Here is a 26,271-nt window from a genome sequence, read left to right as displayed (position 1 = left end):
TAACTTAACAATTTCTATTCTCTTGAAGAAATGGATTGAATGGAATGCAACAAGTTTATAAATTAATATTTATTTACTAGAGAGAAACTTTCTATAAGGTGTTGGATTGAGGATTTCAACGAAAGCAAGCAAATCTAACCGTCAACAGGGCGTCAAAGACATTTAATTTTTGAAAAGCTTAGGTATGTTTTGTTCTGAATCAAGAATATATCATGCGAAAGACTGCCGTTTGATATTATAGAATGTTCTTAATTAAGTGATTTCTTACAATATTATTTAAAACTTTCAAAATTACACAATTAAAAAAATTACAGATTTCCAAATCTTTCAGATTTCTGTCTGGGAAATGAATAATTAGATTTATATCTTGACCTAAATTTATTTAAGAAATAAACAACGTTATTCAGTGAACATGGCGTTATGAATAGCAATTGCTCTGCTGGCATAATCCATGATGCGCGCTAGAGCATCATGGAAAATATGCCAGCAGAGCTATTGCTATTTTTAATGCCATGTTCACTGAATAATCGTTGTTTATTACTTATATTTGCATTCTTTGATGTTGTCAAGAATATCAGAGGAAATCCTGGCTTACATAAAGTTGCTGCTTGTTGTCTTCAGTAAATAAAAACTCACAGCTATAAAAAATCAGTATACCTGATCATTGTACCTTTTCTCTAATAAATCACAAAAAAATTATATAAAGTATTTGCCTTTTAAACACAGTTATCTGAAAACAAGCTGCACCGTCGTCACATTCTCTTAATTTTTGTTTTGATGCAGTTGTGACGTCATCGATCAACGTTTTTGAAACCCTATGATAAAAATTAATAATTTAACACTATGATGAAAAAGACAAAGCTTAAATAAAGATTATAACTCCAGAATGCTTTATATGATTTTTTGAATTTGTTATATTTATTTTTAGACCCGAAATCCTTCTTGAAATAGGATATACTATTAGAGAAAAAATAAAAATATGGCAGTTCTCTTCAATTTTTAAAAAGTTTTATTATACAATTAATAACATTGACAAAAATAAAATTTTTAAAGATGTAAATCAGCAGTTTTAAATTATTCTTAATTTCTTTTTTTTCCAAAGAATATTATTAAAAACTTGTATTTATTCCTTTTGCAAAACATTTCATATATATACTTCTCAACACAACATGTAAATCTATTAGAGCTTGTGCTACACGAGTGTGAATAGCAATTGAATTCATAGCAGAAGCAATTGCGTCTATAGTCCTATGAACGCAATTGATGACTGCATGTTCACAGTGGGAGAAAGCAGTGGATATGCAAATATATATGTATATCTGCAAAATAATAAACATTATTCCTGTTACATTGTATTTTTCATTTGATTTTTCACTTAGATCAGATGAAAAGAAATGCAATGATATAAAAATGCTGCTTTTGTGCACTTATATAATTAATTATGCAACTTGTAAAAAGTCGCCGATAGATAAGTACCAAAAGTTAATATATATTTCTTAGCTAGAGTTTTTTCCAAGATCCTCTTCACTAGAAATAGGATATTTCGGTTGCACAGAGCAATTAACCAATATCAATAATTTCTGAATGGAAACTAATGGAGATAACGAACAGTATTGAAGCTCAAAAGTCCACAAAACAATACAAAACAGGAACAGAGCAAACACTGGCCTTCATAACATCAGAGATGGCTTTAAGTGTTATGAAGGAGTGAGCATCCCTGCCGATCAGACACGCCCGCCTTGTGCTCCTCGTCATGATCTCAAAATAACAGAAAAATTCGTCGTCAATTCAGTGTGTAATTAATCGCCTGACAAATAGTATGAAAAAGGTCAGAGATCATTTTACTAAATGATAAATTATATTTGATAACAAGGTCAAACAATGTTTTGACAAAACGATTTAGCATTGAATTAACTATGGAAGAAACACGAGTTTAATTATTGTTGTCAGTGTCACAAAAGTTTGATTTGTATTGTACAAATACGACAACGTCACTTTTTAATTCATTTTTGATTTTGTTCTTTTGATTTTTTTGTAGACATTTTTGATGATGGCAGAGAAACATAATACAAGATCTAAATATATTTGGGCCATTTATTTAATACTGGTTTGTATGTTATATACATTATATTTATATAAAATTCTATTTTTTCGTAATGTATAAAAGGTTTCTAAACGGTCGTAGTATGAAATACATTTAATCCATTAGATTTTTGCTTTTTTAAACATACTATTAATACTAGCCTATCTTTAAAATTTGTTTTTGCTTCCCCTCTCCAGACTCAGGATGAAATAAGATGGGTAGGTAGGACCAACAATTATTTAAAAAAAAAAAACAAGAAAAATTGACGCTAATGAAGTTAAAAATGAATTTTAAAAGATAATTGTTTCCAGAAGGAAAACAGTTTTGAGTCGGGCTGATTTACAACAGTCGGTTGGTAGAAGGCACGCAGACAATTTTTCAAGATGAATAATAATTACGGTTCTTTTCGTGAATAAGAAGAGAATACTATTATTATTACTATTATACTATTATTGATACTAAGAGAATACTATTATATACACTGTAGTTTATCAATTGTCCTTAAATAATCTATACAAGCGCAAAAAGTTCATATCACTACATATTCACCATGTAGTACCGGATTTGACGCTGAATTCACCGAAGGGTCAGTGCGCGTGCAGTCAACACCTAAAGTAACGGTGTAAACAATAGTGTCAACAGTCACAGCCAGCTATGTATCTGACTACTGAGCACGTCGTACACGTAGAGAAATTCGGAAAATAAAACACAAAAGTTACAAATTGTAATCTGGACATTTTTTTCTTAATTCTCAACGACGGAAGTTTGTAAATGAAAATGGCATTGATGAAAAATATGCAGATAACAAACAACATTCAAGATCAAAAGTTCATAAAAACATACAAAACAGTAGAACAGCAAACACAGACCTAAAAAAAAATGGAATCAGGTGCCAAGGAAAAGTGAGCAACCCCTACTGACCGGTCACACCCGCAGTATTCTCATTGTCATAATCGGGAAATACCGGGAAAATCCGTCGTCAATTTAGTGTAGAAATAAATTAATAATTAGTACTAAAAATTTGACTTAATGATAAACAAGCCAATGTATCGACCAGAACTTACCAAATGATAACTTTAAACGAGACTGCTAATATTCTTGTTTTACAATTTGTTTGTCAAAAAATTTACCTCGTTTTAGAAATTGTTCATGATCTACATATAAAATCAACTGAGATACATAAACTCCGTATGCAGGTGATGAAGGAAAATTGCTGCATAAGTATGGGAAGTTGACGATAGAAAACCTACTTTAAAGTAGAAGTAGAATATATAGTTGTCGGAAGCAATTTTAAAGGGAGTGGGCTAAGCAAACATAAACGCCGGGTGGGGAGGAGGAGGGGGAGGGGGCTAGTGCTTCATGAAAAATAATGCTACTTGCAAGTGTTTGTGATTCAAACACCAATAAGTCACACTATACATAAAAAGATTCCTTACGTTTACATTTACACATGTAAAATGTGTCAAAGCATAAAAAATATACTCAATATTTGAATTTCTTGCTGCCCTATATCGTTGCATTTTTACTTGTTGCTGAAGCCCCAATATGACGTCAGAATAAAGCACGGGTCTCCGTGCATATTTCTACGCGTGAGTATATAGGAAAATGGTATTCAAACCAATTTAACAGTTGGCTTAAGCATACTAGAAAAAACACAGCTAGCTGGGGACCTGGCCTTTATATAATTATAAGATTAATAAACCACCAACACTATTATTTTTCGTCCCATTAGAGTGTTTTTATAATGAGACCTCGCCAATCAATTACTAAACCTTTTTTTTAATTTCTCTATTACTTTTGATTTAATTTCATTTTTCCATGTTTAAAATTTTGCTAAAGTTGAACATTTCAGAAAGACAGGTGAAGAGAAAATAATCATTCTTCGCTTAATATTTTGCGCAATTTTGTAGTTTTTTTTTTACCTGCGTAGCACATTAAGTCCAACATTCATTGTTTGATGACCTTCACCTTTGTCCATGATTGTAAGGTACTATCGGTAATGATTTGCTTAATAATTAAGCACACAATGGCAGAGTCAGCCAACAATGAAGCTTGAGTTTGCGATGTACTACTCGATTTTGAAGCAACAAAAACCCTTTGTTTGAGCTGTTAAACATGTACTGATACTGATGAGAGGATTTTTATTCTACGGAATCTCCAAACACTAATAAAAGTGCTTTTTGGACTTTGAGATAAAATATCTCATATAAAAGTATGCATTTTGGGACTACTTAGTTGATTTATCAACATAGGGTACCTGCCTTATTTCTGCAGGAAACGTGTTCAAAGACAATGGAGTATCCGTGGGCAGAAATCACTGTTGTTAACTTACATAGGGAAAATAAATGGAAAAAAGAATTTATTTAAATAATCTGGGCATGATATATTGCTTCGAATATTTTGAACTATTACACATTATGTAATTAACTGTAAATAACCAATTTGTCTATCTTACTTCTAAGGGCATATCACTCTAACTGTATAAACCTATCTTATAAATTATAGATTTCTTTAGTGTTAAGTGTTTAGATCTTCCTTAATAATTAAGGGTTTTCATATTAAGCATATTTGAACATGACATTGAAACCAGTGCTTTGCATTGTTAAGCAACGTATTCATGATTAAATATTACACGAACAAAATGCAAGTATTATGAACTCCTCAAAACTATCAATTTATCGGAATTTTTGTCTAAATAATAAACGTGCACACTATTTTGACAAACTAGCTGCATAATACACTGTAGATAATTTTTAGCAAAAAAGGGTTACTTTCACATAAGTTAGAAATTTAAAAACGTTGATATTCTATGGGCTCTGCTTTTCGAATTGCCTAAATAAAGACTAAGGCAGCAACAGCTTACAGAGCAGATTTCTGTGCATTTCTCCATAGAACGTGTTACTCATTGTCAGAGAGGGCCCGGAATAGTTTTTTATCAACCGTGACGATGACATTAACGCGAAACAGAGTCACATTATCATTATGATCGGGGTATTCATCCTGCCACCTACTAAATCGCCACATTACTACCACAAAATCCACTGTTTATATAGTAGACTATCATTATCATTACATTCAACCAAAAAAAAAACAATTGCGCAATTTGGGTTTTCGAGACGATCAACTTTACGTTTTGTTCCTCTCACTGGCGGATGCGCGACGTTTGACTAGTTGTTTGGCATGGTTACCCATGCCAAATATAGCCATTGTTTGAAAAATAAACAGTCCGATTAATTCCATGCAAAGGAAAATCAAAGCCGTGACAGATACGCAGGGGAGACATTGAAGATAATGAGAGTTTTCTATTTGCACTTTTGAGGGTATAGTCATATGATTTTCAATAACACGTGAATTATACGACAAAATCAAATGTAATTTTAATCACATTTTCTTAAAAGATGACTTTAAAAATTAGATAGGAAAACTGAACAAAATAAAAAAAAATGAATCTAATTTACTTCAAAAGTTTTTTTTCTTTCAGTATGTATTATGAATGGGTCTTTGCCAATTACTGTAACTGTGTTTGTGCGAATAAAATATTTGTGCATGTATTTGTATATTTTTACCCTGAAATTTCGGGATAATATTAGTAATTGTAATATTTTTTTTCATTGATTCACAACAAAATAGCTACTTTCCTAAAATTATAAGGATAAAGTTACATTTGTGAAAGCGCAATGATGCGTTAATCAAAGGCGTACAGACATTCGGACTTCCAATAACTTCCAGATGAAATGAGATTTTTATTATGTTTTTGTATGAATTGATATGGCAACATACAAGTCATGAAATTATATAGAAATTGAGAAAATATTAACTTTAAATCTGTGTCGAAGCACCTTTAAATCAATTATATGACCGCCCAAATTAATACTTTTGTTAATTACTGTTTGCACGGTATCAGGTCAAGTGCAAAAATGTAAGAAATACTAATAAAAAATTAAAAATAAGAATACAACAGAGAAGAATTATATATTGCTTAACGAAACGATTAAATTATCAAATTAATCGAATTTATAAAAGGTCATTTTAACATTAGTAAGACCATTTTCGATACTACTATCAAACAGGCTAAACATTTTGATAACAAAATACTCAAGGAGTATAATTAAGTGCAAGTGTGACCATTAACATTTGTAAATGGCATCTCTTAATTGTAAAGGTAAATGTAAAAATATCATTATCCTTCATGATATAGCATGTTATATATAGTTTTTGAACAATTTCAAACAACATTTATTAAATAATTCAATTACCTAAGTTTATTACATATTTGTTTAGAATGTTTTCAATTCCTGCAAGGTATATTCCGTATGCTTATTCGCTTATGCTCTTTTCCTATAGCATCAAGACGTTTTTTTTAACGGCAAAATTCAATTTTCTTTTAGTGGACCGAAACGATGATGTATTTCATATCTTTATTCTGTTTATTCAGTTTCTTTTAGGAGCTGTGCGGATTACAATTGGAACCGTTTTTCTTATACCAGTATTGGACACTGACGTCAACAAAATTTTGAACATCATAACAATATTTTCTCTGGGTCATGGCGAAGACATCAAAATCCTGACAGCAAAAATAATTGCCATAGGAATTGTTATAGTGTTGTATGCACTTATAGAAGCAGGCCATCACATTTACAATCGCAAAACAAAAAATAAAGATGAAACGGAGAAAGATCAACTCTTGAAGTGCAAAATTAAACGGATAGTATGTATTGCAAACTTTTGTACCAACATGGCATATAAGGTATCAATAGAATGGCAATTGATTAAGCTTTCATATTCCCGTTTTGCACACATTTGAATTTCAGACATAGAGAAAATGTGTGCAGAACGGGAATTTTTCCAGGTGAGAAAATTACCTAATTGGTACAGTATTGGTCTCTACAATAGTTGGTTAATAGGGTAAAAGTGAACCTATCGTCGGAGAAATATAAAAAAGACTTTAAACCAAAAATTATGTGCACTGTTTTGAATTACAACTGTATTTCTTTAATGTCAAAATAGAAATTTACACTAAATTATAAATCATGAATAGTAATCAGAGTAAATGCATAAATTATCAGATTTAAAATTATTTATTTTTCAAGAAATGGCAGTTATTATTCTGAATTTAATACATTAATTAATATTGAATTAATTATCTAATAAATTTCTCTTTTCCAATTTATATCAATATACATTAAATATTAAATTTTATTCTCAATTCCTTTATAGAATTCATATACATAGGTATAATACAGGTAAATCCTAACCAGAAATCAGACTATAATTGTTATCAAACACATTTAACTCCTGTTGTTCTATACCTAATTATTAAATGTATGCAAAACGGAAAAACATCCCATGAATTGTTTTGATGACACTTAACATATTTTAATAGCTGTGACCACATTTTTAGTCCACAGGTTATGGTATTTCCTACCACGTGCATGCAAATTTGACTGCGCTGCTGAATAAATTGCATACGCACACTAAGTTTTCTTAAAGACAACGGAAATTATACAAAAATTGAGAAATTATTAACTTCAAATTTGTGTCGAAGCACCTTTAAATCAATCACATGACCGCCCAAGTTAATACTTTTGTTAATTACTGTTTGCATTGTATAATTGTAAGTGGAAAAATTAAAGAAATACTAATTTATTAAAAATGAGAATGCCACAGAAAAGAATTATATACTGCTTGACAAAACAATTAAATTATCAAATTAATCGAATTTTAAAAAAAGGTCATTCTAACATTAGTATGTTTGAATATATGTATGTATTATTATTATTATTAAGGTCTTTTGTTTCCCAGACCTTATTGTTTTCGTTCGGTTTCTTTTCACCTGTCATTAAGGTCTTCAGTCTTCAGCAAAAAACCTTGTCATTCTAAGGTTTCTTTTCCACTATTTTTATTAAGGTCTTCCGTCTTCAACGGGAGACCTAATTGATATACTTCGGTTTCTTTTTCTTTTTTATTAAGGTCTTCCGTCTTCAGTGGAAGACCTTCTTGTTAGGGTCTTTTGTCTTCAGCGGAAGACCCTTCTATTATTTTTCGGTTTCTTTTCCCCCTTATAATCTTATAATTTTAATTCTTTTTTTCTTACAAAATTTGTGCAGAAGAGGACCTCCGTTTCTGTCATGTTACTCAAAAACGGCTCAAGCTAGAAAGCTGAAATGTTCAGGGACGATAGATGATATGTTGCCATGTTGCACATGGGTCCTGATATTTCCGGATGTGCCTAGTATGAAATCGCGGTAGAGGTCAAAATTTAGGACATGAATCAAGAGTGATTTTTTGAAACAATTTGCATCAGATCTCTAAAACTATAATTATTTTGTTTAAACATACTGAACAACATTCATTCGTGAAAAATGACAAGAGTTTAATATGGTATCAAGAAAAAAAGTGTTGGCTCATCATTTCAGGGGCTAAGAGGGGTCAATTTTTTTTATTCAATAACTCTTTTACAGTCAATATTTTGTTAAACATTACTGAAGCAAAAATGTTAATCTTAACCATTTTCAACTATATATTATATTTTTTTATATCATATGTTACCTAGATAGGGGCCAGGATGCTAAATCTTTGAAGCTTTGTATTTATCAAAAGTGGGAAATATTTTAATAAGTAATATTGAACAAAAGATGTTCAAAATAATGTTCTGAATATGCAACCTTTCAATTTTTGCCTAACGTCTCCATTAAGTAGTTGAAGAGTTGACCCCTAAATATTCTTTTTGCAAATTACTCGAAAAAATAAAAGATTCTCTGAAAAGTTGTTGAAAAAAAAATGTTAAAAATATTGAGAGCTTAAAGGTAAAATCCAGAAAAGGGGCTGGGCACGCAAATTAGGGGATGAGAGGGGCCAAACGTCTTCAATTGATTTGAAGAAAAAAAGCCAACCCTTCATATAAGGGGCCAAGAGGAGCCAAAATTCGAATTAATGAGCATTAAATGTTCAATGCTTTTTCAAAACATTACGGGAGCAAAAACGTTTTTCTTAATAATATTATTATTTTTAATGAAAATCTCAATCAAAATCTAATCTCATCTCTACAAGAATCGGACGGAGGAACCACTCGTTGGTCGCAACGAGATCGTATCTAGTTATTCTTAAGTTTCTTCTCCACTATTTGAATTATTTTTTTTTCTTACCGATTTGGTGCACGCGAGTTCTCGGAAACGCCTCGCTTGATTATCATGAAACTTCCAGGACTGATATTTTTATTATTGTTATATTTTATTTTGATGACATCACTTCCCGTTTTGAGATTTCTGCGTTTAAGTGATTTTCAGAGAGTCACTTTGTCTGGCAGGTTTCCCAAAAAGAACTTAACACAGAAGCATTAAATTCTCAGTGATGCTAGAGCAAAGTTTGGAGAAGTGAATTTTGTATATCACCACCACTGCAAATACGAAACGCCGATGCTCGCTATGATCCGAAAATAGTCCTATCGTGAATTTCAAAATTTCCAACACCTTTTCTACGATGTCTTCTTACCTAGAAATATTTTGTTTAAAGATATAGAACAAAAGAAGTGTAGAATTACAAGACCTTTAAAATGATATCTTTTATTATATCTCCTTAAATAAAGGATCAAGAGGGGTCAGAAGTTTTTTCCTGATATCTTTAAAAATATTGAGAATTTGTCATACTTTAAAGAAGCAAAGTTTTTCAAAATGTTCAGCTAAATCTATTGGAGTCGGAAGCATAAAACTGAATTTTCCGTCCGTCGACGTCACTTCTGGACAAACCAGAAGTAGCAAAAAAAGTATTACTTTTGCAATAATTAACATAGATTTGGAGGATTTAAACCATTTTTGGATGACATTACTCATTAAAAAAAAAATTAAAGTGATTTCCGGTTAAACAGGATGGATGGACTACTCGTTGCTTTGCGACGAGCTTTGCTCTAGCTATTATTGTTTTCTTTTTGTGCATATAAGTTCTCGAAAAGGGCTCCATCGATTTTCATGAAACTTTAAGGTCTGATAGAACATCATAAAATCTATATATATATATATATATATATATATATACATTTGATGACGTCACTTCCGGTTTGGAGATTTCTGCGATTAAGTGATTTTCAGAGAGTTTAATTGTCCGGCAGTTTTCTGAAGAACTTAACACAGAGGCATGAAATTTTCAGTGATGTTAGAGCAACCTTTGGAGAAGTGTATTAAGTATATCATAACTACCTGAAATACGAAGCACCGATGCTCGCTATGGTCCGAAAATAGTCCTATCGTGAATTTCAAAATTTCTTACACCTCTTCTTCGGTATCTTTTACCACAGGCACTTGTTTCGATGATAAATTCTTAACCCATAGTATAATACAATGTATCTAACTCCGAATTGCATTCGGTAGCCCCCTCCTCAGAAACGCACTCATTTACACTCTCAGATGAAGTGCACTATTAAACTTTTTATTAACATTTTCTTTTACGATAATTTATCTTCACAACCATATATGGCATACATGTCTTTGTTTTCATTTGATTCCGTAAACAGTGTCATAACTCTGTCCGCTGAGTGGAAAGTCGAACTAAACCATGAAACGGTAATAAAAGCTGTGTCATTGATAGTTTTTAAAAGCAAATTTCTAATCCTTTACTAATATTCAATTACAATTATGGTTTCATAATTAGATTTGAAATGGAGACCCGGAGCACTACCACAAAATATCAATTAAAAAGTTATTCATCACTTTAAAAATTGTATTTATATTTTATAAAAGTCTGCGGAAATCTGGATGACTTTTAAATTATAAGGTTGACAGAAGTTTTCACATCAAACCTGCGAAAGTTCAAAGATTAAAAATAGCAGATCAATCAAGGTAACAACATATTGAGACAGGATCGGCATTGTTAAAAAAATGGACGTTTTCAGAATAGGTGGAGCATAGAACAGTGACAAAACTCTGCGTGGACATCGGAAAAACACATACAGAGACACATAAATTCCATAAAAAATCGGGAAACATAGTAAAAGAAGCAATTTATTAGTATTTACATGTAAGTAACGTATAATATTTTCACACAAAGGATGACATGCTTGAAGGAAGACCATCATTCTGAGATTACAGTGCTGTACAAAATAAATTTAGTAACGTGAGTTTGCGTATTTCCGTAAATAAAGTCATTTTTTTACGCGGACAGAGGTTGGATGATTGCAGGGTGAGACAGGAATTATTAATGAAAGCCCAAAAGGCTCATTCGAGGTTCAAGTTTCGAAATACGAGGTTCGAAATTCGAGATTCTAAATTCGAATTTCAAAATTCAAGATCCAAACTAACCAGTCAAGAGAGGGTTCAACATTTGATTACCCGCCTTTGTTATGTTTTTACTATCAAGAAATCGTTAAATATATTTATAACAAATGGGTCATTTGCTAAAATGATAATGCAAGAAAAAATGTTTTATGTATTAAAACGAAATAAAAATTAAAATTTGGAATACATTTTGAAAAATACATATATCTTAATTTTCTCATTAAACAAAATAGTAAATACGTATATATGGAATATTATATGGTCTTGGCGTGTCAGACCATTGCACTTTAGCGCAGCGTGTCTCATAGGAAACGAGCCATCGGACTTTAGCGTGACCATCGGACTTTGACTTCGTAATTATTAGATATTATTTAACGTGTAAAACCTGAGCATTTTGTGCACATTTTGATGACTGTTTAAAGCGACATAAGAAATGAATAGAGTTAAAGGTTAACCATGTTGAGAAAAGTTACATGTATTTGGTTTTAATTGATAAGCTTTTGACGTCCGGGAAGGTCAAGAATTTTCGTTTTAGTGCTTCGGGTAGGAGTATGTGTCTTTTTTGTATCTGATTAAAGTATAACTTTGTGCTTTGTTTTTGTTGAAAACTTGGATATTAATAAAATAAAGAACGAATTTGATGAAAATACCGTATAAGTGGTTATTTTAGCGAGACACAAATTTTTAGCGAGACACAAATTTAGCGATTTGTCCTTAAAATCTGGTATATTATTTTTAGAAAGATGTAATTTTAGCGATTTAAAAATGCTCATTGATTTCAATGTTGGTCTTCTAGCCGTAGCTGTAGGTCTTTTATACGAGTTGGAATCTTCTCGCCGCCTCTCTTCGCTCCGCTTTTGTGTCTTGCATTTTCGATATCTTTCATAACCATTGTATTTTTTCTTATCCCAGAATTTTACAAAGTCAGCAACTGTCGATTTTCTCTGGACGACTAAAGGAGGTTTTTTTAACACGCTCAAAGTTTCTTACATGATCTTTACCTTCTCCTCTTCACTCTGTAGCAAACTGGTCTGGTTCACTCTTCTGCAAAAATATATCAAGAATATTAAAGTCTAGCTCTGGACGTTGGAGTTCTGATAACACTGGCTTTGGCACTTCTGTTTCCTTTTCCGTCAGTGGTTCTGGTATCAAGCGTCCTCAACAACCTTATTCTCTTCCTATAATGTTTTTTTTTAACAAAATATTTTTGAAATGACCATTGACATTACAATATACTACACTGTGCGTGTAATGAAATGACCAGTGACAAGGTACAGATATATGCCAAAAGTGAATGTAACTTCATTTTTCTCCATATATTTCATTGAAACAACATTTTGTAAAATCACTGGCAAATGCTCAATTCGTGTCCTATTTCATTATATATTCAATTACCTAAATTAGAAAATGCGTTTTAATCTATCTTTTTAAAGAAGATCATTGCATATTAAAAGATATTCATTTCTTAACATCAGTTCTAAAATTTAAAATCAATGTTGACTGTTTAATTCATTGTAAGTATGTGATTGAAATTTTCAGGGCGACCATTAAAACACAAATCTTTCTGTCTCTCGAGAGACCTTTATTCAAGGTGGATAGAGAATGGGTGCCTCCTTTTATCATATCTAATATGTTTAAAATCTAAAATAAACGATACCTTAGGTTATTATTAATTATATTATTGTTCAAATATTCAACTATTTTTCAAAGTGTTAATTGGAGGTCTTTGATAGCAAATTGCCTAATTAAAAATACATATCTTTTCAAACTTGCTTTCACTGGGCAAGATGGCAAGTATAATTTTAAACCATATGCCTTCCTTCAATAAAACGATCAATCCAATCATTAATTGAATTTATAGAAACTCATTTATCTCAATAGACTGTGTACAAATTATTAGATGATACTGCAGAGGGATTTCTAAGATGTACAGAAAATTGTACAGTCGTTTGTTGAACATGTTCGACTGAGACAACCATTTTTCGTCACAAGTGACCTACATAGTAACGTCATTTTCACATTGTGACGTCACAAACAAGGAGAAAAACTTTATTCAGCATATGCTATTTATTGACCTTGTATATGGCTATGTGTGTACCGAATTTCATTCTAATCTTAATTGTGGTTTTGTAGATATAGAGATAGTTCGCGAACTTTTTGATCATCCCTCGTATTGTTGTACAGTACCGTTAAAGTTTCTCCTTCACTACTATTAATATCTTAGTGAGAAATAAAGAAAGAGGCTTGGTTGAACATTTACTGGAACGCGCTATCTATATTTTTTGGTACGGGTTTTTATTAAGTCTCGGAATCCAACATAAATATGGCGATTTAATGTCATTTAGTTCTTTGAGATATTAAAAATATTAAAAGCTGACATATGATTTTGAAGAATTTCCTCCTTAGAAAGTGAAGCATAAGTATAATTTGGATTACAACTTGTAGAATTAATTCCATATTCTTCTAAAATACAGTTTACATAATGATTCCTACAAAGAAAGACAATGGTGTTACCTTCTTTGTCAGCAGGCACCAGTTCCAACTGATCATGTAATCTATATAGAATCTAATTCTTTTTTCATATCTGGATTATTAAATACAAAAGAATAGATGGTTCTGATATTGCCCCTAAATCTTTTAATTCGCGATTGTAACATAAGATCAGATACAGATGAAGTTGGCATGAGCCAGATACATTTCATCCATTCTGACAAAGTGGCAAGGTCTTCTTTTTCATATCTAGTTTATTGCCTGGCGTTACCTTCTACAGAATGTATAATATTTATGAAATTCCGACGCCAGTTGAAGGATTGGGGTTCCTTATACTATAAAACGAGAAAAATTGACGCATGCATATTTAAGCGCAAACGCAAGTTGGAATGCATTGGTGCAAATAAATTTTAGCGCTTGCACTTACTGGTATCATTAAAATATGGGACTTGTGAAATATACATGTGATATTTTTTAATTTGACTTTTTGGTTAGTCAAACACGGAAACACAATAGCACTCCCATATACAAGTAAACACTCGTCAACAATACCGTAGTGTTGCAATCACATGGACGTAAGACAGTGTTAGATTTTATATCATTTTACTAGAGATAAAAGAAATGGAGTATTTACGCATTTTATTCATATTAAAACTATGCATATATCGAAAGAAAGTTACTTGGATAAATGTTAATCATAATCAGATATTGTCTACAAGCTCAATCGCCATGCTTGATTACATTGTTTTCCTCGAGGCGATAGATAATTGGCACTCCGAGAAGTCAAAATCTGAAGGTGCTTATGATAATGTCGGGTAAAACTAACAGTAGTTTAATAAATTATAATTTTGCAGAAATTCCCCTATCGATCCTACCATGTACAGTGCTAGTGTGTATTTGAAATCCAACGACCCTTCAACATAGGTAATAGCGCAGTGCGGTTTATATGTACACATTTAAAGGCTTTAAAAACAAAAAATAATATTTAGAAATCTGTTAGCACACAATAAATTTTAACGTCCAGAGGCTCTTGCGCCAAAGGCGCTGAAATTAATAGTGCGCCAAATATTCTTGTTTTACAGTATTTAGGACCTTTAAAATAAGTGAATTATGGTCCTTTTTGTTAACTATAATTACGTCACCTGTAATATCGTGTGCAGCAGACCTATACATGTAGTTATAGGGTGAAGAAGTACATGAACACGATGGAGGAGAATGTTTCAGATACTTGATATCCAGGCCCTATAAAGTTTTTTTTTCATTAAAACTTTTTGAGGCAGAGGTCGATGAATTGGATAGGAAATACAAGATGTAGTCTATAACTTTAAATATAGTAAAATACAAAAGTAGATCCTTTTAGAATTTGGAAGAATTCTTAAATTAACCGCGTCAATTTCTTTTTTGGCAGATTGTTTTAGCTGCATTTTTTAGCAAAAGGTGGGAGGTTAAAAAGTCTTTGATTTTCAATATCCAGAATCACAGATCCGTGCCGATATGTTGGTGTCGAGAATTAAAAAAAAATGTTTCCTTGACCTTTTCAAGAAGACATTTTAAAAGATATAAAGGGACATGGTACAGTTCAGTGTATATGTGATGTAGACATAACTATTGATTCACATAACGCACAGTGTAGTATATTGTAATGAACAAAATGAGACATGTTGTAGTAAAGGTTTATTGCCGACCGATGCCCCTGACTACGCTTATATCTCTGTATATGGTTAAAAAGTCCATCATATATTTTATACTGTAACACTGTTGACAGGAAAAAATATCCAACACTATCGACATTGTCATTAAATCCACAGGTAAAGGCTGTTCTAAGTTCTAATCCAAAAGTTTTCTCCTTGTCTACGGAACGGTGTAATGAGTGACGAGTTTGAAATCTTACAAACGATCAATATGACACATATACTGCTGACGTAGGAATGTATAACGTAATATATGCAAAGAAAAGAAATAAAAATCATGATTAAAAACAATTTACAGTAGCTTGCGGAAGAAAGATTTTTACTCAATATTTTGGGAATGCAACAGTTGAGAAAATTGCTTTATTTAAAAATGTAAAGATAAAACAACGATAATTATTGTCTAAAAATACTATAAACAATACAACATGTGATCAAGCATAAATCAAAAACACTTTGAAATTAAAAGATAGGACCAGATGACTAGGAGGAGAAAACATCTCCTGCTGACCGTTCACACTTGCCACGAGTCCTCACTATTGAAGACACAATCACTAAAGAAATTGCGACAATAATATGTTCAGCTTTGGAATACCGTTTCTTTCAAAATGTACTGTTTTATTTTCAAATAAGATTTTTACTATCAATGATAAAAATTCATATATTGCAAACACGGTTGTAATCTTATAACAGTTTTTATACTTTGGACCTTCTGCATATAATAAAGCATTTTTTATTTTATCTTTTTACAGGGCTTATTTTTTGGTATTTTAATTACATCAACGCTAATTGTCTTTGGTTTGTGGATTCATATCAACATAAAGGTAACAAAAAATGCTATTTTTTCGTGTAAAATTGCAGCAATATCACATAAAATGCATATCTCTTTTGCTTTTATTCTACATTATATATGTATATATCTTCTATAGATTAAAGAGGACGAATCAAAAGATTATTTGCTTGAGAACATGAAAACATACTTTACAGAGGATGCAGATGAAGTCAGCAACTTAGTTTCATTTCCGAATTCATGGAGCAAAATTTTTATGGAGGTATATCTTTATTGAAATTTTTTTTTATTTTAAACACAAATACATTTAATTATATTTCAAAAGAAAATCTTAAATTACTAATTTGAAATCTATGGAGATAACGACCAGCAATCTTAAATATATAAGTTGGGATCAGGTATCATGGATGAATATTTTCTTTCCACCTATCATACCTGCCGTGCGCTCCTTTTCACGATCAAGAAAAAAAGCGTATCTTACCTGAAGTAGTATTTCTACATGTGTAGACAATTTTAACTTTCGTATGTTTAAGCATAGATGTTTTAGTGTAAGTTAGGGGAAGTAATTACTCATGCTTTGAAAAACCGATTTTATAAAATTTACACTTCCTGTAAGAAATTAACTAACGTAAGTTTTTTGTTGTGTTTATGGTTTGAATGGGAAAAAATGGGGAAAAGTTAACATAACAAACTGTGATTAAAAAAATGTAGGAAACGAACAATATTTAAGCGTATAATTCTTTTGAACCATCACAAATCAGGAGCAAGAAAAATTTGGACTCTTAAATATTAGTGTTGGTATCAGGTACCATGAGGAAGTGAAAATCCCCTGTCGATAGATCACAACCGCAGTGTGGCACTTGTCATGATCAGTTAAAACCGAACAAATCAGTAGACAATTCGTTATGTAAATAATTGTGTTTTGATAAGTGTGAAAAAGGTAAATCAGCATCTATTTAGAAACATACGAAACGTACGATGGGTGATCAAAAAGTTCGCGAACTAATTGAATAACTTCAAAAAGAGAAATGATATAAGATTTCAGTGATAAAAATGATTTAAAGTAGTCCTCTCCGATTTAAATGCGCTTCTGCAACCATTCTGCCCATGCGCGGATCACGTGATATAGGCGGTCACGTGACATGCTCCGTGGCGTTCTGTCACAGAAGCTTAAAAATTTTTCCGACTCTTATATTTTTTACCATGCAAGTTATTTTTTGCAACAAAAACTGTACATTTATCAGAAATAGCCTAACCTCGGCAATAGTATGGGTGGACAATGCTATCCTTTTGCGGAATGAGCATGGTGACCATCAAAACCCAAGTCCTCTGTCTTTTGAGTGTCATTTATTTCATGTGGAAAACGTATGGATGCCTTTGCTTCATCATATCTGATATGTTTACAGTCTAAAGTAAACGATATTTTAGAGATTTGATAATTATATCATTGTAAAGATATTCATCTATTTTTCTAACTGTAAGTTGGCGATCTTTCCTAACAATTTGCTTAACAAAGGACAACAGAACAAACATCCTTTTTAAATATCTCCCTTCCTTCACATAAACAATCAATCGAATTAATGACAAAACTTCTGGCAAGTCTTTTGTCTTCATAAACCGTGTACAAATTATTATAAATTTCCACAAACACGGGGAAAAAGTTCTTTTACGTATGCTATTTATGGAAAATGTGAATGACTTTATGTGTGCCAAATTTCATTCTGATCTGAATTGTGGTTTTGTAAATAAAGAGAGATAAACTTTTTAATCACACCTCGTACATATATACGGACTCAACAATGTACCTTTCCAAATAATAATATTTAGAAAATATTATCAATGTACGAGAGGGGTTGTCCCAAAATTTCAAAGACTGAGTTTATACCTTTTAAACAAAATAATGCATCTTTATAAAAATTTTCCTTGCGGATAGAGCGTTTCTTGGCAGAAAAATTACAAAGTTTTAGCGTTGAATCTAAAACAATTAGAGTAAAAAAAAATTGGAAATGATATCGGTCTTTCACATCAGTAGCAATCTGCAACGTAAAAACCGACAAATGTCAACGGTTCAGTTTTTGGAGGAAATCGAAATTACCAAATTCAAATTCTTTAATTAATCAAAACGATTATAGATATGGATGTTAAATATCTTCATAACTATGATGTGATTAAACATTAAAATATGTAAACAAAGTATATGCATGAACAGGTATGAAATAATAATTTGAAAATCCTATATTTCTGCAGGCTTTTCGTCTATTATCTATAATGGAGATGCACTTTGGCACTCTTACTAAATTCTAAGGCCTGTCTTTTTTCTTAGTTTCTCCTATCCAAATACATAGAGTAACCATATCAGTCATTTTAAATACTAAGTATTTAAATACTAAGTCAGAAAACGTTCCTTGTCTGCCAAACATTTATGATTTGTACATTTCTGTGGGAGCGAATTCAGGATCAGACACTTGATCACAGTTAAGTGCGCCGCCTGTGGCAATGCAGCCGCAATTTTTTCAAAACGTCTGAATTTGGTCCGGAGTTAAAACGATATAAAATTCATATTTGTGAAAGCATAAACACCAAAATTGGAGAAAATATAGTTAATTATACAATATTGTAAAGAAATTTCATTTTCATTAAAGAGTACATAGTAATTACTTTTCTGTAGGATTTAGAATGTAAGGTTCTTAGGAGGAGTACCCTTGGGAACCTCTCAAACCCGCCTTGAGATCTATATTTTGAACAGGATGATTGTAATTCCGTGGTTAATTTTCGTAAACAGACAAAGGCCTGACAGTTAATATAAATCAGTTGACACAAGACTGAAACAAACAGTCGCCCACATAATCGCCCACGCAGAGCAGTGGTTAGATTGTGTACTCAAATGTCAAACAGCAATTAAGGATCTGCTCTTTATCAATCAAACGCTGTACAAAGAGGAGACCGTATAATCCGAAGACCCGTGATGCACTAAGTTTTAGCACCAAAAGATAGTTCCCTGTTCAAAGGCCTAAGTGCTGAGTATCGGTCAAAATCAGCCCTCTATTGGCAAATGGTGGCACCTCCATCTGACTGAAAATTCTCGAAGGAACATTAAATTACAAAATATTGGTTAAAGAATTTTTAGATCTTGTTCTGTTTTACAGTTGTATGGAATATAAAACTTACATATATATATATATATATATATATATATATATATATATATATATATATATATATATATATATATATATATATATATATAAAGCACTAAAAATGACCAACGACACGAACAATAAAAATTGTCAAATTTTCGGGACGCCCTGTCCCTTCCTCGGGACAAAGAAAAAAGTTAAAAAGTCATAAGAACAAAGGAAAAAGAGAAACAAAAACAACTAGCACTACTACTAAACTACTAAACACTAGATATTTACATACTTAATTACATGTTGAATTGTAATTTTTTAAGAACACTAATAAAGAAAGAAATCCGGACCGCTATGAAATGCGTCCGGTCTATCGGGTATACTCGGGTGAAGTGCGATTTACATAATTGAACGAATTAATTATGCTAATTAATTACGACAATCAGTAAATCGTACATTGTTTCATTCTCTCAAAATGGCGTAACTTTACTTAATAAAGAATAATGAAAGAAAAATCATACAGTAGGGATATTTAATCCTATGAATTGTGATCAATTATAAATTTTGAAATATTTAAGGACTTATTATCGGGAAAAAATAATTAACAAAGGCGTAAGCAATACATAGTTATGTGGTTGTTCGAGTTCGAGAGTTGGTGGCACAAATTAACTGTAGAGTTTACACTAAATTGAGAGAATAATTTTGTTTAGTATGATCAGGAATTGGGTCTAATTTACGTTCATTCTGGTGAAGTCATTCAATTTGTTAATACCATTTGGGCGGAATGACTTCAATCTGTGCATCCAGAACTTTTCTTTTCTTTTCCTTTGAGCATCTGTCCATCTTGGGTTATGGTCAATCACCACTACTGTCATGTCCTCCCATTTGTGACCCTCAAGGTTGAAATGTTCCCCAACAGGTTCATTGAGTTTTTTGGTCCTAATGGTCGAACGGTGGTTATTGACTCTCCTACGGAGATCTCCTGTTTCACCAACATACTGTTTGGAGCAAACTTTGCAACTGATGAGATAAATGCAGTTGTCAGTATGACAGGACAAATTCCCTAGTATTTTGTAGCTGCGGCCTGTAACAGGGCTGTTAAAACTGTCTGTGCCAGTGCTGTGCTTACAAAGAAGACATCTCCTGTCAGAGCAAGTTTTAAAGCCCCCGTTAGGTAATGGGTTGTCCAGTCTGGTTCTTACTACCATGTCCTTTAGATTCCTTGGGCGTCTGTATGCAGCCAATGGGGGTTCCTTAAAGACCTCTGCCATTCGTTTGTTTGAATGGAGAATTGGTAGGTTCTTTTGAAGGATACCGCTAAGGTTCTTAAGGACGGGATGGTATGTGGTTACCAGAGGGACCCTGTCGCTATTGTCTTTTTCCTTGTAGCGTAATAGGTTTTGCCTTTTGCCTGTCATGTTCCGCCATCTCATCAATAGCTGTTTGTACGGTGCGGGCATTGTAGCCTCTTTTGCATAAGTGGGACTTAAGAAGACCACTTTGCTCCTGATATAAGGCAGGGGACGAACAGATGCGTCGAATTCTGGTGGCTTGACCCTTAGGCACTCCCTTAAAAGTGTGAGGGGGATGACAGCTAGTGGGCATCAGATATAGGTGGGAGTCTGTGGGTTTGGTGTGGAGACTGAATTCGATTTCACCATCAATCAGGGTAGATGTAGTATCTAGGAATACGTTTTTCGAATTAGATACGTCTACTGTAAATTTGATCGACTGATGAAAGGTGTTGGCAAACGTAATGAATGCCTCGAGGTTCTCGCGACAATCCACCCACTTCATCTCTATATCGTCAATGAAACGCAACCAGCTATGAGGCCTAAATGGTGCTTGAAGTAACAAGTTGCGTTCCAGTCTGCCCATGAAGACATTGGCATAAGACGGTGCCATTTTCGTAACCATAGCAGTGCCATTAACTTGCAGGTAATGTTCTCCATTAAACATGAAGTTGTTGAACTTGAGAACATGTTCAAGGAGCTTAGCAAGGGACTCGGTAGAAGGAACTTGTATGGATCTACTATCCCAGACTTCTCTACAGGCTTCGATACCCTCATCGTGGTGATTGACCATAACCCAAGATGGACAGATGCTCAAAGGAAAAGCAAAGAAAAGTTCTGGATGCACAGATTGAAGTCATTCCGCCCAAATGGTATTAACAAATTGAATGACTTCACCAGAATGAACGTAAATTAGACCCAATTCCTGATCATACTAAACAAAATTATTCTCTCAATTTAGTGTAAACTCTACAGTTAATTTGTGCCACCAACTCTCGAACTCGAACAACCACATAACTATGTATTGCTTACGCCTTTGTTAATTATTTTTTCCCGATAATAAGTCCTTAAATATTTCAAAATTTATAATTGATCACAATTCATAGGATTAAATATCCCTACTGTATGATTTTTCTTTCATTATTCTTTATTAAGTAAAGTTACGCCATTTTGAGAGAATGAAACAATGTACGATTTACTGATTGTCGTAATTAATTAGCATAATTAATTCGTTCAATTATGTAAATCGCACTTCACCCGAGTATACCCGATAGACCGGACGAATTTCATAGCGGTCCGGATTTCTTTCTTTATTAGTGTTCTTAAAAAATTACAATTCAACATGTAATTAAGTATGTAAATATCTAGTGTTTAGTAGTTTAGTAGTAGTGCTAGTTGTTTTTATTTCTCTTTTTCCTTTGTTCTTATGACTTTTTAACTTTTTTCTTTGTCCCGAGGAAGGGACAGGGCGTCCCGAAAATTTGACAATTTTTATTGCTCGTGTCGTTGGTCATTTTTAGTGCTTTATATAAATTTCCATCCTTGACCTTGTATCTACTTGGTAGATCCGACATTTAGGATATACAGTGTTGTTGGTTTTTGTAGTGCTTTATATATATATATATATATATATATATATATATATATATATATATATATATATATATATATAGAAAGCACAAAGAAATTCACTTTTATATGGATACCCACTTCCGCCCCAGCCCGGGGTTGAACTCTCGAACTTGCTTTCGATACCGATGGAATTCTCGCGGCGCTGTCCTACACTACACGGTCATTGAGAATAGAAGTGAGATACAGTTATTTGGACATTAGTTTTTACAGAGGATTGTTACCAATACACGTTGTAATGAAATTAATTATTATTTATAAAGCACATTTTACAACAACTCTTAAACTAACATAACTGCCCTAAGTGAAGAAATATTAATATAGAAAGCACAAAAAAATTCACTTTTATGTGGATACCTACTTCCGCCCCAGCCCGGGGTTGAACTCTCGACCTTCGGAATCTGTCTCCTAGCAGTGCGGGAACAGCGCGCTAGACCGCTCGCCTATCTAGGCAAGTCAAAAAAACTTGCTTTCGATGTCGATGGAATTCTCGCGTCGCTGTCCTACACTACACGGTCATTGAGAATAGAAGTGAGATACAGTTATTTGACATTAGTTTTAACAGAGGATTGTTACATGAAATTAATTATTATTTATAAAGCACATTTTACAAATTCGAAAATTAGAAATTCACTTTTATATGGATACCCACTTCCATCGGCATCGAAAGCAAGTTTTTTTGACTTGCCTAGATAGGCGAGCGATCTAGCGCGCTGTTCATGCATTGCTAGGAGACAAATTCCGAAGGTCGAGATTTCAACCCCGGGCTAGGGCGGAAGTAGGTTTCCATATAAAAGTAAATTCTTTGTGCTTTCTGTATTAATATTTCTTCACTTAGGGCAGTTATGTTAGTTTAAGAGTTGTTGTAAAATGTGCTTCAAATGTGCTCATTTAAACCGAGATATATATAATATATATATATATATATATATATATATATATATATATATATATATATATATATATATATATATATATATATATATATATATATATATATTACATTCACTGTATTTTTTTACTAAGCCAACTGTGAAATTGATTTGAAAACCATTTTCGTGTATACTCACGTGTAGAAATATACACGGAGAAACGTGACGTCACAATAAGGCTACAGCGACGTTAGTAAAAGTATAACGATATAGGGCAGAAAGAAATTCAAATATTGAGTATATTTTTTGTGCTTCTTAACATGTAAAATGTAAATAAAAGGAATGTTTTTAAGTTTAGTGTGAATTATTGTTGTGAGAATCACACAGACTTGCACGTAGGCATATTTTTCATGAAGCGCTAGCGCGCTTCATGAAATATGCCTACGTGACAAGTCTGTGTGATTCACACACCAATAACTCACACAAAACTTAAAAACATTCCTTATATATATATATATATATATTGTAAAAGTGAATTTCTCTGTGCTTTCTATATATATATATATATATATATATATATATATATATATATATATATATATATATATATATATATATATATATATATATATATATATATATCGGTTTAAATGAGTCCTGGGTCATAATATTGATGTGGAAATATTGCAATTATCATTTATTAATTTTTTAATAAGCTGGACTGTTGTGCAGTAAATCCTGTGTTCAGCACGACTAATGATTTTGACAATACTCCTTGGTGCACTACTAGTGGAGAGTGTCAACAAACGAATTCACAAATTCCAAAGACCTGCTGTAAGGATGTCACTGTCAGCACGTACTCTTCAGCTCCTTTAGTATGCCATGCAAATGTTGATAGTGGAACATATAACACCAAAGTAACTGAAAATTATTTACTTCGGAATAATTAAATTATTACTAAACATGTTTCTTGTCGTTTTGCCACCCTGAATTAAAAATCTATAAAATTTATATTAGTTCATTAATAATACAAAATAATTTATCTACAGGGATGTTACGAAGTTTTAAGGGACAAAATAGTTCTTCATTCTTACGTCGTGATTGGTTATTTTATCTTAGAGGTACATGTATAGCAAACAATTTTACTAAAGCATTTTCTGTTAACAAAATGATTAAAAATTATTTAATGTAAATTAATTTTATTTGAATTTTTGTATTGATATATCAAAAAATTGCTTGGACCATCTATTCAGAGAAAAAAATTATAAATATATTTTTTCAAAATGTGATATTATCGAACAGTGAGTTTATATGTTATGCTATATAGATATATATACTTACAAGTATATCACTTGTGAAATTCTATTAGTGCAATTATTAATTGTTTGTGAGTTGAATATTTATTTATAATTAAAATAATTAATCAAGCTCATGTAAATGAATTTCAGATGGTAGTTGCTGTTGTTGCTGTTGTCGTTCTAGTATGGATAAACAACAATACAAAAGTTGACAACACCAATCATCAACAATGCAAAGTTTGCAAAAAAGAAGGACATGTTGCTGGCTCTGTGAACTGCGAAAGTTATGTAAAGCAAGATGATAATGTCGTCGTTATCAAAAGACACGATGTTCTTTCAAATTCCTTTACCGTAAATATAGAAATTGATGGGAGGATATATAGATCTGCTGAAAATGCGTACCAGGAATACGAAAAATTGGAAAATATTAATATCAATGCAATGAATATTTCAGATCGGGAAAAAAGACAAAAAAATATTATGAAAAGAGTCTTACAAGCTAAATTCAAGCAAATTGAGTTATTCCGGGAGAAAGTAACAGGTTTCGGCTCAAATTACATCCTTGTTGAAGCAAGCGATGACATGTTTTGGGGTAGTGGCCTGAATGAACAAGAAACTCGGAATACAAAGCACAACGCATGGCCTGGCAAAAATATGTTGGGAAAATTAATCTTATCTCTGAAACACCGCAAGCGTCGTAAGAGTAGCAACGTTTCAAAGGACATTCAGTAAATAATGTTATTGCCGTTAAGAAAATCACACAAAAGAATAGTTTTGTTACGTGTTTTAATGATCCTCATCAAAATACTATCCTATTACAAACACACATAACTTCAATTATTCAATCAAAGTTTTCAATTAATTTATGGTATACGAGAGGTGATCAAAAAGTTCGCGAACTATCTCTATATTTACAAAATCAAAATTCAGATTAGAATGAAATTTGGCACGCATAAAGTCATACACATGTTCTATAAATAACATATGTAATGGAACGTTTTCCCCCGTGTTTGTGACGTCACAATGTAACAAGAGGCCCAGGGGCCACATCGCTCACCTGAGTAATTGGCTAGAAAAGAGCACATATTAGAACAGAACTGAAAATTTACTGATGGCGGTGAGGGGGAGGGAGCTTGAATTTTATCCCCCCAGGGGGTCATGTTTTGAACTAACTAGAATCTACGATACCTGAGGATGATTCCCTATAAATATCACTAAGCATGGCTTTGAAGTACGTGAAAAGAAGATTTTAAAAGGTTTCCCTATATATTCCTATTTAAAACTTTGATCAACCATTTGGCCCCACCCTACCCCAGAGGATCATGATTTGAAGAAACTTGAATCTACACTACCTAGGGATGATTCCACAAGAGTTTCATCTTTCCTGTCTCAATGGTTCTTGAGAAAAAGATTTTCCCTATATATTCCTATTTAAAACTTTGATCGGCCATTTTGGCCCCACCCTACCCCCGGGGGTCATGATTTGAACAAACTTGAATCTACACTACCTGAGGATGATTCCACATGAGTTTCATCTTTCCTGGCCCAGTGGTTCTTGAGAAGAAGATTTTTAAAAGATTTTTCCTATATATTCCTATGTAAAAATTTGATCAGCCATTTTGGCCCCACCCTACCCCCAGGGGTCATGCTTTGAACAAACTTGAATCTACACTACCTGAAGATGATTCCACATGAGTTTCATCTTTCCTGGCCCAGTGGTTCTTGAGAAGATTTT

The 26,271-nt window shown here is 32.5% G+C and overlaps 1 protein-coding gene across 2 annotated transcripts; it reads left to right on the top strand.

Annotated features, from left to right (window-relative positions):
- Nucleotides 1-26,207, top strand: LOC134238509 (uncharacterized). Of its 2 annotated transcripts, none has more exons than XM_062720636.1 (8): nt 1-182; nt 2,039-2,107; nt 6,519-6,791; nt 16,280-16,351; nt 16,457-16,579; nt 23,955-24,155; nt 24,288-24,359; nt 24,687-26,207. In XM_062720636.1, exons 2-8 carry the CDS (start codon nt 2,048-2,050, stop codon nt 25,266-25,268), a joined length of 1,383 nt encoding a protein of 460 aa, XP_062576620.1. In that variant the 5' UTR covers nt 1-182; nt 2,039-2,047; the 3' UTR covers nt 25,269-26,207. The 2 variants fall into 2 exon arrangements, with proteins under 2 accessions (XP_062576620.1, XP_062576619.1); XM_062720635.1 differs by lacking the exon at nt 1-182 and adding an exon at nt 1,703-1,828.
- Nucleotides 26,208-26,271: the final 64 nt, after the last annotated feature.

The sequence above is a fragment of the Saccostrea cucullata genome, unplaced genomic scaffold (assembly GCF_032062105.1).
Source record: "Saccostrea cucullata isolate Sc308-1 unplaced genomic scaffold, CSIRO_AGI_Scuc_v1 ctg3361, whole genome shotgun sequence".
Taxonomy (NCBI): Eukaryota; Metazoa; Mollusca; class Bivalvia; order Ostreida; family Ostreidae; genus Saccostrea; species Saccostrea cuccullata.
Note: the sequence above shows the minus strand (reverse complement) of the source record. Positions and strands in the feature narration are given on the sequence as shown.